This window comes from Sapajus apella, unplaced genomic scaffold (assembly GCF_009761245.1).
Source record: "Sapajus apella isolate SASKATOON/1434 unplaced genomic scaffold, GSC_monkey_1.0 scaffold92, whole genome shotgun sequence".
Taxonomy (NCBI): Eukaryota; Metazoa; Chordata; class Mammalia; order Primates; family Cebidae; genus Sapajus; species Sapajus apella.
The window spans coordinates 1,254,617-1,271,694 of NW_022437032.1; the positions used below are offsets into that span (position 1 = coordinate 1,254,617).

At 40.8% G+C, this 17,078-nt stretch overlaps 1 protein-coding gene and 1 pseudogene across 1 annotated transcript in view; both read right to left on the minus strand.

The window, feature by feature from the left end:
- Window positions 1-17,078, minus strand: part of DOK5 (docking protein 5) — a 178,601-nt gene that overhangs the window by 27,473 nt on the left and 134,050 nt on the right. The window contains exon 6 of the mRNA XM_032255943.1: window positions 11,852-11,987. Within this exon, the coding sequence (XP_032111834.1) occupies window positions 11,852-11,987 (136 nt within the window). The remainder of the gene's footprint in view (window positions 1-11,851; window positions 11,988-17,078) is intronic.
- On the minus strand, window positions 10,134-10,252 carry LOC116535230 (annotated as a pseudogene).

Below are 17,078 nucleotides of genomic sequence, written 5' to 3' on the forward strand. Positions count from 1 at the left end.
TTTTGCTAGTCTACTTCAGAGTAAATTCCTAGAAGTACTATTGCTGAATAAAAAGATGTGTGAATTGAATTTCAATAAATAAGAACACATTGTCCTCCAAAGACACCACAGCAAATTGAACCCACAGAATTATACTGTTGCATGAGGGGTATATTTAGAACTCCTTATTTAAATGGTAAGCTCCTTTAAGATGAAAACAAATGCTGGGCGCGGTGGCTCATGGCTGTAATCCCAGCACTTGGGAGGCTGAGGTGAGTGTATCACTTGAGGTCAGGGGTTTGAGACCAGCCTGGGCAATATGGTGAAACGCTGTCTCTACTAAAAATACAAAAATTAGCCAGGAGTGGTGGTGGGTGCCTGTAATCTCAGCTACTTCGGAGGCTGAGGCAGGAAAATCACTTGAACCCAGAAGGCAGGGGTTGCAGTGAGCCGAGATTGTACCACTGCACTCCAGCCTGGGCAACAGAGCAAGACTGTCTCGGAAAAAAAAAAAAGATGAAAACAAATTATGCTTTATTATATATTTGCCATAAGATCTAACACATTGCTTTGCAAGCAAATAGGTATTTCATAGAAGCTTTTTGGAGGATAATTAATATGGCAGGATATAAAAAGGGTTTAATTCAGGAGGGAAAAATGATAATTGCTTTAAACAGTATATTTTTTAAAATCCATAAGTTAATCCAATTAACCAGAGCCCATAAGTAGAAGAGGTAAAGACAGATTTTCTTATGTGAGGGGGAGGGGCAAGGACAGGGGAGATACTGAGTTGTGAGAAGAGTGTTTACACACATGAGACCCCACCATGCAAGGGTCTGCTTTAGTGTCTGAATAGCAATGAAATTGATTCTATGATTTCTTTGATGCCCTCTATATCTAAGAAAACAGCTTGTGTAACATATTCCTTTTAAAATTAGATTGAATATAAATCAATTTGGTTTCAAGAATTGCAGAAGAATGCCACTTGAATTCTACAAATTCATTAGTAAATTGTATTTGCAAATCCCAGCTTGGAAGTAAATCAATCCACTAAACAAAGAAACACAAAGAAGTGCCAAAAAAAGAAAAAAAAGAAAAAAAAACAAACTTCACATTGAACTCTCAAGCCTGTGTGTAAATCAGGGCTCCAGAGTACAGGGCAGAAGTCACTCAGGGGCCTGAATGTCACCATCAGTGAAGTCCCACTTTCACCACTCCACCCAGACCCCCTGGGAAAACCTGTTAACTATCAGGCATTCTTCGCCTTGAAGGAAAGACTAAAAATGACAACCCCAGTCGTGGAATGAGGAACATCCCACACATTGCCACTCCTTGTTCCAAAATTAGACTTTGTCATAGACACTGATCTCCAAGGTGGCAAAAATAGCAAGCTGCTCAAGGGAGTGCCTGAGCTGTCCTGAAGTCTTACTGCTGCTTCTCCAGCAAGGCAGCTGGTACAAGACAATCCTCGGCTCCCTGTCACGTTCATGGTTAGTCCTCCACCTCATACTCCAGGCCCATCCCACCTTCTTCCAGCACCCCCGTTAGAGTGAATAATAACAATGCATTGAATTTTTAAAGTGGAAATGTAGAAGAGAAATAAGATGGTAAGACTACTATCTAAAGCCAATACTACACAAATAAATGAGATTTCATTTAACAGTGATTTTTAATTTATATATATAAATATATATATAGCAAGACCCTGTTTCAATAAATATATACAATATATAATAAATATATATAATATATATTAATGATACATAAATTATAAATAAATTATATATATAATTATCAATAAATTAGATATACATATATAATTTATTGAAACAAGGTCTTGCTACATATAATACATAATAAATATACAATTAATATAATATATATTCATTATAAATAATAAATTATATATACATATATAATTTATTGAAACAGGGTCTTGCTACATATATTTATATATATAGCAAAATATATATAATATATAATAAATGTATATAATTAATGTAATATATAATATTAATTATATATAAACTATAAACAATTTTTTTTTCGAACATAGCATGGCTACTTTATTTTAAACCTTAAATAAGATTTAGGCAATCAAATTTGGTGACATTTTCCCCTTGGAAAATTTTGCAGAAGTCTATTTGTAGCTGGCAATGAAAACATTTCTGGATAAACAAGTTTTTATTGTGTTTTTTCACTTTTACTTCTTTTACCCAGAAGAAAGCACTTAGCCACTAATTTCAGATATATCTGTTCTGTTCTTTTAGTTTATTTAATGTTTTGGTTTCCATTCTCTAATGGAATGGGATAAATTGATAAGTAGTATCCAATTTGAAGGCTTTTATGGACACGGTAAACTATTATGGTCAACCCAGTCATAATTACAACCTGCAAAGTAAGTTGGGGCTATTTTTGTTCTGAACAAAACTGGACAAATTGTTAAGCATGGTTGTTTCTATTCTCCTGCTAGCCTGTCTCTAGTAACTATAAATAAATTATATATACTTACATAATTTATTGAAACAGGGTCTTGCTCTGCTGCCCAGGCTGGAGGACAGTAGCACTATCACAGCTCACTGCAGCCTGGACCTCCTGAACTCAAGCCATCCTCCTGCCTCAGCCTTCCCAGGAGCTGGAACTATGGGCATGCACCATTATGTTGGGCTAATTTTTAAATATTTTCTAGAGACGGGGCCTCCCTATGTTTCCCAGGTTGGTTTCTAACTCCTGGGCTCAGATAATCCTCTTGCCTTGTCCTCTCAAAGTACTAAGATTCTTGGTGTGAGCCACCGTGCTCAGCCCGAACCGGGATTTTTTAAAGATAGATTACACATTGACAGATGTTTCTGAAAGGTGCTCTGATTATCAACGTCATTTAAAAATGCTAAGACCATGCTTAGTGGGGACATAAGAGTTTTAAAACCCCTCTGAGGACTGAGGCATCACGACCAGAGGTAACATTTTAGGCACCGAGCAAAGCCATCCTGCATTCCTGGCTCCAGTAGTAATGAGCTGTATAGCTACAAGACAAATGACTTCACCATGCTGAGCATCTCTTTCCTCATCTATATCATAGGACACTGATTCCTTTCAGGTCAGGGATCACAAATAAAATATTCTTTTCCATTGTAAGCCCTGTAGGAGCATGGGCCTCAAGTGCCTACTTACCACTCTATCCTGGTGCACAAAACAGAACATAGTAGGTTCTCAATAAACATGTTTAAATGGTCAAATGAATGAGAGTGAACAAATGAATCTATTCCACAGAGTTAATGTGGTGATTAGAGAAAAGGCAAGTAAAGTCTCTGTTATATGGTAGGAGACCTGAAAACTAACAGTGGCTATTATCACTAAAGAGTTGGGCATATCGTAGATGTTCAGGAAATACACAGTATTATAAGCAAATACCATAAAGTAGGAAAAATATTTAAAAGTAAAAAATCAAACCACTAAGTAAACACTATTTCGGAAATGTTCATGGTGCAGGGGACAGACACTGAGGAGGCCCCCATGACCTCCTCCACCTGGTGGGCATCCCCTTTTGTGGTCCCCTTCCTTTGCATGCACAGGGCTTATGACTTGCTTTTAATCAATAGACTGGCTGGGTGCAGTGGCTCATGCCTGTAATCTCAGCATCTGAGAGGCAGAGGAAAAAAAGGTTGGCTTAAACCCAGAGTTTGAGACCAGCCTGGGCAACATCATAGGGAGACCTCATGTCTACAAAAAATAAATAATAAATAGAAGGAGCCAGGCATGGTAATGCATGCTAATAGTCCCTGGATACTCAGGAGGCAGAGGTGAGAGGAGATTGAGGCTACAGTGAGCTGTGATCGCACCACCGCAGTTCAGCCTGGGTAACAGAGCAAAACTCTATATCCAAAAAAAAAAAAAAAAGAACCAAAAATCGATAGACTGTGGCAGAGTGATAAGGTGAATAAAATAATCCTTCCATGATTGTGATACATAGGATTGTGGCCTCTTGCTGGCTTTGATGAAGTATGTGGACATACTGGCAAGGTCCATGTGGCCAGGAGCTGAGAGTGGCCTCTGTCTGACAGCCAGCAAGAAACTGAAGCCCTCAATCCCACAACTCCAAGGAGCTAAATTCCACCAATAACCATGTGAGCTGGGAAGTGGATCCTTCCCCACTTTTACCTTGAGATGAGACTGCAGCTCCAACAGAAACCTGTATTACAGCCCTGTGAAAAACTGATGAGGAAGGCCCACCATGCTATGCCAAAACTTCTGACCTACAGAAACTGTGAAATAATAAGTGTGTGTTGTTTTAATGGTGCACAGTTTGTGGTACTTTGTTACATGGCAATAGAAAATTAATTCAAGTAGTAATATAGACATCAATTAGCCACAGCATCGGTAGAAGGTCCCAGAGTAGGACGTGTGAGGGCAGACAGCACTGGGTGTATCTAAGCATTGCCATGTCAGGATGCAAGATCAGCACTGCCAGACCTTTCCACTTTTCAAGAAAATATAAAAATCTGGCCAGGCGCAGTGTCTCACACCTGTAATCCCAGCACTTTAGGAGGCTGAGGTGGGTGGATCACGAGGTCAGGAGTTTGAGACCATCCTGGCCAACATGGTGAGATCCTGTCTCTACCAAAATACAAAAAATTAGCTGGGCTTGGTGACACATGTCTGTAATCCCAGCTACTCTGGAGGCTGAGGCAGGGGAGTCTCTTGAACCCGGGAGGCAGAGGTAGCAGAGAGCCAAGATTGTGCCACTGCACTCTAGCCTGGACAACAGACCGGGACTCTGTCTCAAAAAAAAAAAAAAATTCTGATATTTATATGTAAGCTCTTAATTTTTAAATGTCAGTCACTAATTTGGAGTTTTCAGAATAGCAATGAGTTATTATTTCTCCTCTATGTTTCTTCTTTAAAAATTCAATGAAGGGTAAAGAAAACGTGTAGGGGCTGGATTCAAAGATACAGTGTCAGGTGGGGTGATGCCAGCACACCTGTTCCAAATTTGAGCCCTACTACCTTCTAAGCTGGTGGTTTGCTGTCTTCAGTGCAAGAGTTTTCATGAGGTTTAGAAATTACACAAAACAACCTTAAAATATTATCTGTTACAGAGCAGAGATACGACACAATCTTGTTTTATTATTATTGACATTATTATCATAGTAGTTTTCTATGTCTGTTGAAACAAATTACCATCAACTGGTGGCATAAAACCACACAAATTTATTGTGTTACAGTTCTAGAGATCAGAAGTCCAAAATCAGTTTCACTTGGCTGCAGTCAAAGCATCCACAGGGCTGGCTCCTTCAGGAGGTTCTGGGGGAGAACCTGTTTTCATGCCTTTTCTAACTTCTCAAGGCCACCAACGGCTTTTGGTTCACAGTCCCCTCTTCCACTTCAAAGTTTAAAACCTTCCTCTCCACCCCTTCTCTCTCTCTCTCTGCTTCCGCCATTGCCTTGCCCTCTGTTTGACTCCTGTTTCTCTCTTCTTTTTTTTTTTGAGACAGAGTTTCTTTCTGTCACCAGGTTGGAGTGCAGTGGCGCCATCTTGGCTCACTGCAACGTCCACCTCCTAGGTTCAATGATTCTCATGCCTCAGCCTCCAGAGAAGCTGGGATTGCAGGTGCCCGCCACCACACCCAGCTAATTTTTGTATTTTTAGTAGAGACAGGGTTTCACCATGTTGGCCAAGCTTGTCATGATCTCCTGACTTCACGATCTGTCCTCCTCGGCCTCCCAAAGTGCTGGAATTACAGGCGTGAGCCACTGAGCTGGTCCTCTTGTTTCCCTCTTCTAAAGACACGTGTGATTACATTCAACCCACCTGGATAGGCCAGGATAATCCCACCATCTCAGGATGCTTAACTCGGTCACATCTGCAAAGTCCCTTCTGCCTTGTAAGGTAAGATGCACAGAGTGCAGAGATTCGAATGTGGACATATTTGGGGAACCATTATTCAGCCTCCCACGACTGTTACTATTGTTATCTGACCCACAGGGCCCTTCTTTATGAGTTTGGGGATTGAGGATCATAAGGCTGACTCAAATCAATTCGCCCCAGGCTGTAATTTCAGCCTGGTATGGACCCAAAGTGCAGCCTTCTGTCTGTGGATGCACTCTTGGGAGTGTTACAACAGTGACAGTTAACAGTGACTTAGGTCTTCCAAATAGCAAGGCTAAGGCCAGATATGAGTTTCGCCATCTTTCTCCAGTTATGACCTTGGCCGTCTCACAGAAGCAAGTCAACAGTCATATAAAGGCAATTCATAGTCAAATGTAGCCAGGTATATGTAGATCCACTCTTAATTACCAGAAAAGGCAAAACAGCAACCTAGGCAGGGTGAGCCAGTAACGTTGCTTTCATTTGTTTGTTTTAGCATGGTATCCCCTAATCAGAGATTGATTGAAGTGCATTGATTTTAAGCTTTTCACAATCCTTCCTTTATCTCCTTAAGATTCAGATTCCACATTGAAGCTTACTCACTTCCATCTAAAACAGGATGCCGTGGCTTTAAAAATCACATTTATTTCATAGAACTCATTAGGCATACAGCAAATTAAGAGCCAGTGACATTATTTTCTAGTTAAATTTGCAAAGGGATAATCCAAACGATTTACTCATATTCCTGATTAATTTTTGGCGGAAATAATGAGGAGGTTGTAAATGGAAAAACATGTGCATGAGCATGCAGAACATGCCTTCAAGTACAAAACAATTTATGTTAATTGATGGCTTTGCCAATAAGATGATCTTAGAAAAACTTCTTCAGGTGCCTAAAGGAATCTAATGGAATAGCTGCACAACATTAATGCAATGACACGTTGCCCGTAAGTTTTAAGTGACTTGAATTCTACTTCACAGCTCGCTCCGGCTCCCTCATTCTCTCTCTGTCTCGCTTTCCCCTCCCTCTCTCTCTTCATCCATCCACTGATCTCTTTTTATTGAAATACCCAGCATTCCTAAGTAGATGGGGAAATAGATACCAAGATTGTATAGTTCAAAAAGAAGGTCTCCCTGGAAGCCTACTTGGAAAGAAAAGCAAATCCTTGAAAGCATTCTCTGCCTTTGATTCAGCAATCCATTCTTAAGAATTTGTGATGGGGAAGAAGGCAGCAAATCACACTGCCACGTGTGTACCTATGCAACAATCTTGCATGTTCTTCACATGTACCCCAAAACCTAAAATTCAATAAAATAAATAAATGGGAAAAAAAAAAAAAAGAATTTGTTGAAGGCCCGGCATGGTGGCTCACACCTGTAATCCCAGCACTTTGGGAGGCTGAGGTGGGTGGATCATGAGGTTAGGAGATCGAGACCATCCTGGCCAACAAGGTGAAACCCCATCTCTACTAAAAATACAAAAATTAGCTGGGTGTGATGGCACGTGCCTGTAATCCCAGCTACTCAAGAGGCTGAGGCAGGAGAATCACTTCAGCCTGGAGTCGGAGGTTGCGGTGAGTCGAGATCGTGCCACTGCACTCCAGCCTGGGTGACAGAGTGAGACTCCACCTCAAAAAAAAGAAAATAATTTATCTTAAACAGACAGTCATTGATGCATACAGACTGAGCACTGAGCTGATGCACAGGTTTTTTGTTGTTTTTTGGATATACATATATTTAGAGAAGGGGTCTCACTTTGCCACCCAAGCTGGAGTGCAGTGGCAGAAACCTAGCTCACTGCTGTCTTGAATTCCTGGGCCCAAAGGATCCTCCTGCCTCAGCCTCCTGAATAGCTGGGCATACAGGCACAAGCCAGTGTACCCGGCTAATTTTTAAATTTTCAGATCTTACTATTTTGCCCAGGCTTATCCCAACCTTCTGGTCTCAAGTGATCCTCCTGGCTAGGCCTCCTAAAATATTGGGATTACTGGTGTGAGCCACTGTAACCAATCTTGATGGATAGTTTTTACAATCTATGAAATATCCATATAATAAAATTGAACCACAAAATATTATGTTGCAGATGATATTTAATGAGACAATATGTAGATATATTTTTGCAGAAAGCTAGCACAAGTAATGTATTCAATATAATTCTATTTTCTACATCTACCTAGTTAAAATACCGGAAAGCCACATACTCAAAAGTGAGTAATGGGTGTATTCTTGTGGGTAGGTGGAGGGATGACTTACTACATTCTTTTTGTTCTGCTGTGTTGTGTATAATTTTTCAATAATATGTAGATTCCTTTTGAAATAAGGAAATAATAAAATGATTTCTTATAGTTTCTTCTAGTAGTTTCTAATTCTCTAAAATCTATTAAATTACACGATTCCCTACTCCTCAATCTAATTTTACATTTGCTCTACTTAGACGTTTAGAGAGAAAGGGAGGGAGATGGTGCGCGTGCGCGAATCAGAGAGAGAGAGAGAGAGAGAGAGAGAGAGAGAGAATGGAGATGCAGATGTAAATGGACCTAGGTGTTGTCGCTAGATAATCCTCTAGCCATTTTCATCAGCCATTGCTAGGATGAACCTGGACCAACCAGTCTGCTCAGCCATTAACAGCAATGCTAATGATGGCTCAACTATTAACAACACTAATACCAGCTACAGTTCATGGAAAGTTCTATAATGAGCTCTGGCGGAACATGTTATAAGCATATGTCGCTTAAACCTTAAGAGGGGACTCCAAGATAAACACTATTACCGTTCCCATTTTAGAAAGGAGAAAATGAGCTCGGGGATATCAAACACTTCGCTCTCCTCCACAAAGATGGAATGTTTCAGAATTGGTGTTTGAACTAAGTCTGGCTTCATGGGCCGCAATCTTGAACACAGTATGATGGCACTGACTTATCTCTGTTTTATCTGTGTCTACCCCAAATTAGTTATATTAGTCACAGTTTTCCAGAAACAGAGTAAACAGAGTATATATACCAAGATCTGCGGTCTGAAGGCCTGAAAGCCGACGGTGATGATTTCTGTTCTGGATTTTAGGGCAAAAGGAGACCAATGTCCCAACTCAAGATCATCAAACAGAGGGAAGCTAATTCTCTCTTACCCTGCCTTTTGTTCTATTCTGTCAGATTGGATGAGGCCCACTCACAGAGCAGAGGGCAATCTGCTTTACTCAATCTATTGATTCAAATGTTAATGTCATTCAGAAAGGGCCTCAGCGACACACCCAGAAGAAAGTTTAACCAAATATCTAAGTACCCTGTGTCCCAGTCAGGTTGACATATAAAAACAACCATCAGCCAGGCACAGTGGCTCACACCTGTAATCCCAGCACTTTGGGAGGCTGAGGCAGGCAGGTCATGAGGTCAGGAGATCAAGACCATCCTGGCCAACATGGTGAAATTCCGCATCTACTAAAAATACAAAAAAATTAGCTGGGCCTGGTGGCATATGCCTGTAGTCCCAGCTACTTGGGAGGCTGAGGCAGGAGAATTGCTTGAACCTGGGAGGCAGAGATTGCAGTGAGCTGAGATCATGCCACTGCACTACAGCCTGGGAGACAGTTTGAGACTCTTATCTCAAATATATATATTTATTTATTTATTTATTTATTATATTTATATATATGTATAATATATATAAAATATATATATATATTATATATATATATATAATAAAAAAAAATAAAAACAACCATCAAGGCCAGGTGTGGTGGCTCACACTTATAATCCCAGCACTTTGGGAGGCTGAGGTGGGCAGATCACAAGGTCAGGAGTTTGAGACCAGTCTGGCCAACATGGTGAAACCCCTTCTCTACTAAAAATACAAAAATTAGCTGGTTATGGTGGCAGGTGCCTGTAATCTCAGCTACTCGGGAGGCTGTAGCAGCAGAATCATTTAAACCTGGGAGGCGGAGGTTACAGTGAGCCGAGATCACACCACTGCACTCCAGCCTGGGCAACAGGGCAAGACTCAGTGTCACTCACACACACACACACACACACACACACACACACACACACACACAAATCAAAACCCTTTAATTCATTCCAGGCCTCTTCAGCATGCCCACCACTGCCAGCTCTGAAATCATACATGTCTTCAAGCCCAGCCCTAGTTTCTCGCAAATGCTTAAGTCAGCCCCAGCTCACGGGGAGCACTTGCTCTTTTCCAGCAATAAGCTCTGTCCTGTGGCCCAAAGCCAGCCTCCTCACTGTTTCTGACTGACCCATATGCAAAAAAAAAAAAGGTATACTTTTTTTTTTTAAGCCTACAGCACCCGGTATTCCCAGGCAGTTTCCCATCCAAGTACTAACCAGGCCCAGCCCTGCTTAGCTTCCAAGACCAGACAAGACTGGGTGCGTTCAGGGTGGCATGGCTGTAGACAAAAGATGTACTTTTTAATGGGAGAAAATCAAAAGAAGAGTAATATTTCATGACGTGAAAATTACATGAAATATGTATATCAATGTCCCTTAATACAGTTTGTTTGGGGACACGGCCATGCTCTTTCTCATAGCTGCAGTTGTGCTACAATGGAGGTAAGTACTTGCAGACCATATCAGTCCACAAAGCATTTACTATCTGTCTCTTCATAGGGAGCTTTGCTGAACCCTGCTCTAAAATCCCAGAGTGCTGCATATAGACATCGTTTGGGATAACTTGGGGCTGTGCTGGAACAGATCACATGACTGGCAAGCTTTGCCCCTCCACCCTGTAAATCCAACCACCCCACATGTTTCAATCAAGAAGTTTCAAACTACCCTAATCTTCCCATGCCCACCCACTTGCTTTGCTTTTGTATATTTCCTTCCAGATGTGCATCTCTATGTGTATGTTTGCAGCCACAATGCATGATGTGCATTATTTAACTGTTGCGCATTCATTTATTATGATTTCATGAATTTATACCCCTTAAAGAAGAAACTCATGAACATAATTTTTTTTTTTTTTTTGAGACAGGATCTCACTCTGTCACTCAGGCTGAAGTGCAGTGGCACAAACTCCACCCACTGTAGCCTTCACCTCCTGGGCTCAAGTGATTCTCCTACCTCAGCCTCTTGAGTAGACGGAACTACAGTCGCACACCACCGTGCCTGGCTAATTTTTGTATTTTTGCAGAGACAGGGTCTTCCCATGTTGCCCAAGCTGGTCTCGAACTTCTGGGCTCAAGCAATCACCCTGCCTCAGCCTCCCAAAGTGCTGGGATTACAAGACTGAGCCACCACGCCTGGCCTTATGAACATAATTCTTTGTGTAATTCAAGTCCCTAGCATGATGTAAAGCAAAGAGCAAGTGTTCTGAGGGCATGTTTATTTGTGCTGTGTGTTTATGTTTGGGCATCTTTATACACCAACGACTATGAAGAGACGGCACATGCATGACTCTGGGTAGCAGTTCACGGCAGACAGGTTCTCCTTAACCCACAAAGTGTTGGAGCCCTAACTGGAATTAATTCCCAACAGTTACCAACTGGCAGGTATTACGTCCAGATGCAAATCTTTGGCTTCCCTTGAAAAATCAAGTGATCTACCTGCACGGATCTCACAGTCTCGTGTTCTCATATTAAGGTTGTCTGGTCTTGGGCTTTTGACATTTCACTCTAGCTTCCCTCAGCCCTCATCTTTCATCCATTTTTCCCTCTGGCCCCTGTCGACATTTGAAATAACTTCTGATATAGCAAGACATATATCCATAGGTAGATGATCCACATGGTTGTGTCTATAGATGTCTGTACACATGCAAATTAATTTGAAACACCCTACGGCTGAGTTGGAAAGTAGATTAGGGGATGCTTGGTCATGGTGTTACCAATGGCCCACATCGGGCATTCTGGAATGGCATTCAATCCAAGCAATACACTGTTGAGAAGAGGAATAAATCATCTGCTCAAACAATGCTGACCATATTTTCCAGCACAAAAATGATCCATTTGCTTTCTGCAGTGATACGCACTGGGACATGAGGAAGAAATTGCAAACGTACCATTGAGTTCTTCACGCTCTGTAGCAAGCGCTCATGCTGCTCAGCTATGGCCAAGGCAGCAGAGTGGACTTTCTGATAGATGGCCTCCCCGTCTCGGGTCTGAAAGATAAACAGCCCTTCACCAGTCTCACACATCCTGCGAAAACAAAAACAAAACAGCTTCTGAAAATCCAGTGCCTAGAAGTTCAATGCACTAAGATCCTGGAATACTCTGTTAGGCTGTGCCCGTTTATTATTTTTTTATGAGACAAGATTCTTGTTCACATTTGCTAAACAAAGTTAACTAGAATCCAAATGTTCAAAGTGTTCAATTAATTGTTATTAACAAGGGCAGGGGACCAAGGAACTCCAGGCTAACCTGTGCTGAATGCTTTTAATCACAAAGTAAAACAGAAATTTAATAAAATGTTGTTTCTTGATAGGGAAGGTGAAGGTATAGTACTTTACCTTCCTTATCCTTCACATTGCCACTCTCAAAGACAAATACCTGTGCAAGTACATTCTTTTGTACAGTCTGTGAATACCTCCTCATCAGAAACTGCCAGTCAGCACAGAGGGTGAGGAAGATTCTACGTCTCTTTTAGATTCTGTCCGTGCTTTCCCTACAGACCGTGGCTTTAAGGATTCTTTCCCTCCTAAAATCCTAGATCTCCAGCTTTCATTCAGTGTGATGGATCAAATGCAGTTAATTTTTTTTCAATGAGCCTGACTGTGCTGAATTAATATTTGGAATATTAGGGAACTTCTTCATGGAAAGCTGTATAATTGGATAATTAACACCAAGTGATAAGAAGAAGGGTATCTGTACCTCAGATGGCAAAGGTAAACAAAGAGAAATAAATTTCATTAACAAGGGAAGATTGGTACACACAATGAGGCAAGAGACAAATAAATGCTTTTTATCGAAATATATTTTAGTATATATGTGCATATATATGCTACATATATATATATTTTATGTATATATATATTAGTGTGTATATATATAAAACTACACTAAAATATATTTAATTATCAATATTTTTTAAAAACTTGGACAAAATCATATTCAGGGATATTAAAAGAAGGTCTGAATTTGATATATACATATGCCAACAGCAAACTAAAAGACTGTTTCGTTTGCTTGCTTCTTTTAAAGCACTTAATTATTCTAAGACACAATGCCACTCCTTCCATTTCAGAATTTCTTGCTGAAAAAATGAAAGGTAGCTTTAGGGCCTGAATTTTGCCCCCATCTAAAGAACTGTTTAAATAGAAACTAAGCAAACTTTCAGCCAAACCTCTGTTATTTTTAAGTCTAGCCCAGTCTATGCAATTAACGCAATGAAACAAGGAAGCTGTATCCCTATCTAATGTTTCGAAGTTGGCCCAGTATCACAGACAAATGACAGTTTTCTACACATATGGCATGGCCTAAGTAAGGGGCCAAAACCCATTAAATTTGAATTACATTTCATGACGTTCATGAATATCAGCTATGTATGAAGAAACAGAGGGGTTTGGGTATGGTGGCTCACACCTGTAATCCCAGCACTTTGGGAGGTCAAGCTGGGCAGATCATCTGAGCTCAGGAGTTTGAGACCAACATGACAAAACCCCATCTCTACTAAAAAATACAAAAATTAGCAGGGCATGGTGGCGGGCACCTGTAATCCCAGCTGCTCAGGAGGCTGAGGCAGGGAGAATTGCTTGAACCTGGGAGATGGAGGTTGCAGGGAGCCAAGATTGTGCCACTGCACTCCAGCCTGGATGATAGACAGAGACTCCATCCCTGCACCCTCCCCCAGTAAAAAAAAAAAAAAAAAAAAAAAAGAAGAAGAAGAAAAAGAAGAAACAGAGAGAAAAACGATAGCTCTTTCAATAAGCTAATACAAACAACTAGCTCATGAGGCTGATCATGTGATTTTAATTATTAAGTCATTTTAATACAAAGAAGATCTAAAACTGAAATTCAAGGCATTTTTAGTCAAGTCCCATTTCTTTCCTGAAGACGTCTTAAAATACTTAAACGCTTTCTGCTACCTCTTCCTTATTTAAGCCACCATACAAACTTGACTCTATTCTTGGCATGTAATTCCGTAAGGTTTTGTTTTTCATACATCTTTTGTCCATCAAATATGGAAATATTAATTTAAGAGGAGGAAGTAATCCTAATCAATTCTTTAAGAGGAGAAAGTGGCCTCTGGTTTCCCCTGGGGCAGAGGTCTCTGTATATTTATTTACTTCCTTAAATGCCAACCTTGGTTCCAGAAGTATTGAAGATACCTGTTACTCAGAAACACTAGTAGTATGACAGATTAATACCACACCTTGCATCTATGTTTCTCAAGCTTGCACGGTCTAGTGGCTTTCAAAGTGTTTATTAACTGCAACCAACCATAGAAAATATAATTTAGACTTTTAGCCAGTATACCTATCAATTTCTCTACTATCAATCTATAACATGGTAATATTTTCTATTCTATCTTATTTTTAATACTAGTGGTGGAATGCTTCATCTATATCATAACCCATTCATTTTACTCTTGGAAAATCACTCTTACCCAATGCCCACTTTGAAAAAACATAATACATCTATAACCTTTCTTTAATGACATTTAAGTCTTTAAATAAATATTGTAATAAAAAACAAATGAAATCAAAACAACTATAGTACCAACATTCTTCTTTAATGTACATAGATTTCCCTCTCCTCTGCCTGAAGATCTGGAACGAACACACACACACGCACACACACACACACACACACACACACACACACACGCACACACCACTTACCACTAACAGGAAAGAATAGGAGATACAACCTCAAATTCCATTAGAGTTCAGGCAGAGAACACGAATGCATAAAGGTGCTCAAACCCACTATGACCTAGGGTAGCGGGAGTGCAGCTAGCAGAGAGCACAGGTTCCGTCTAAGCATAGTAGCCAGAAATCAGCCCTAATCAGGTGTCTACGTGGGGGAATGAGGAAATACGTGTCCAAGGTACTCACAGTTTCTGATTAAGAGAAGCAAGACATCTTGACTTTTATGTGAAGTCACATGAATTTTATATGTCAGCAACTTGTTTCATTTTCTCTTTAAGTTGTGAGAGTCAAAAGGCCTTGATCAACCAGATGTGGCCAAGGAATTACCAGTGTGCATTAAAGACACAAATTGCATTAAGAGCTCTAAATAGAACATAAAAGAGGCCTTTGGTGTAAATTGTTAAGGCTTTTGCTCCTATTGCTCAAAGGCATCTGTCCTTCATTGGACAGCCTGGCCCATGAAGATGCTAATGACCACAAACTGACCTTCAGATGCTGTTCCATCTGGTGTCTTCAATACTCTACCCACAAGTTCTTTTATCTTATCCACCCCTCCCAATTGATGTGTTTGGAACTGTTTCATAAGCAGCTTTACAACACTCTAAAATGTTACTACAGGCCTCCATTAAAATCATATGATGGGCTACCTCCCCAAGGCAGTATGAAGAAAACAAACAAACCAAAAAAAGGAAGGGAAAAGAAAGGCACATCAAACAGGTTAATGGTCTTACATAACCTCATACAGCAATGTCTGCTTCTCATCTCCAGAGAAAATGCAGCACAGAACAAAGATGTTCTAATGGGTTCACCCTTTAGCAGCATAGACAAGTCACCTGCTTTGACTTCCAATGGTCCCAATTCCTCCTTTCTCTTTACCCACTGATTTTTACCCTGGATGCTCTTCCTGTATCCAAAGTGGTCCCAACTGACCCAACACTCCGGACATTAGTGAAAACCAGTGGATTGGAAACCCAGAGAACATAAAAAAGAGTTTACATTAGGCCTTTCTAATTTCCTCTGTGAAGATAAGGATTCAAATATAATAACATTGCTGCCATATAGATGCAGGTATAGTTTTCAGTTTCTCAGTAATTGCCTAAATGAAATGCCTGTCACTCCAAATCATGGATTATTCAATTATTCATGAATCCAGAGGGAACCATTAGCTCCGAAAACATTGGGAACCATTCATTGTTCCACACACCAAATACGTGTCAAGGCAACATAATGGAATGCAGGAGCTTGGGCAGGGATTACCTGTCTGGCCTGGCATCTCACCAGCTCTGTGATCTACCGACAGCTATCTTGCCTGTCTAAATCTGCATTTTCATCTGTAAACAAATGTCATGCTAAGAACTCACCTAGATTTACTGCAAGTATTAAATAGGATATGCAGAGTACACAATTGTATTTTCAAGTAAAGGGAGCTTCTATTACTCCACAGGAATGTAAGCTCTCTGTAGACAGGGATTGTGTTCTCATCTATTCACAGCTTTTCCACTCATGCCTAGAGCACAGCTTGGTTTACATTTGGTGCTCAATACATAACTGTAGAATGAACTGTGAAGCAGAAGGCAGTGCTAGGAAAGGTGTAGCTGGGAACCTGACCCAGGCTTCCTTGAACAAATTTTACTGACACTGAGAATTCATTGAGTTACCCTGGGGTGGGGAGTGGCTTGAGAAAGAGGGTAGGAAAAACGGTCTTGGCAGACAGAACTGCACATACAAAGCTTTTAGGTGGGACACAGGGTAGTGAAGCCAACATGTTGGGGAGGTGATGGGAGGAGAAGCTGCCTGTGGGGAGGAGGGCAAGTGGGCGGAGCACAAGTGGGTGGAGCACAAGTGGGCGGAGCACAAGTAGGTGGAGCACAAATGGGCGGAGCACAAGTGAGCGTGTGCTGGAACCATGGTCTTGGGTACTGTGAAGATTCAAGGCCCAGACACTATGGTTCACCCACACTGAGTACACAACTTCAGAAACTCTGTTCTCTCTTCTTGCACGTAACATTTCACACCAACATATTTTATTAGAAAAATACTATTGGGGTTGAAATTATGGAAACTAAAATAAATTATCTCATGGTAGGCAGTATAAGTAAACATTTGAAATCAGTAGGCCAGTAAGTTTCATATTTTCTTGCTTTCAAGATGTATTCTGTGCACTGCCTCTCTGTGTCTCTCTTTCTCTGTGTGTGTGTGCGCGCGCGCGTGCGTGTGCATGTGTGTGCGTGCGTGTGTGTGCGTGTGTCTGTGTGCGCGCGTGTGTGCGCGTGTGCGTGTGTGCATGTGCGTGTGTGTGTGTGTGTCGAATATATGGACGTTGCCAAAAGCAGAACACAATTTGACCGCAACATGTATATTTAATGCAGACATTTCTTTCTCTCCACCCCTGCCAAGGCAGCTATTAAATCAATGTTGT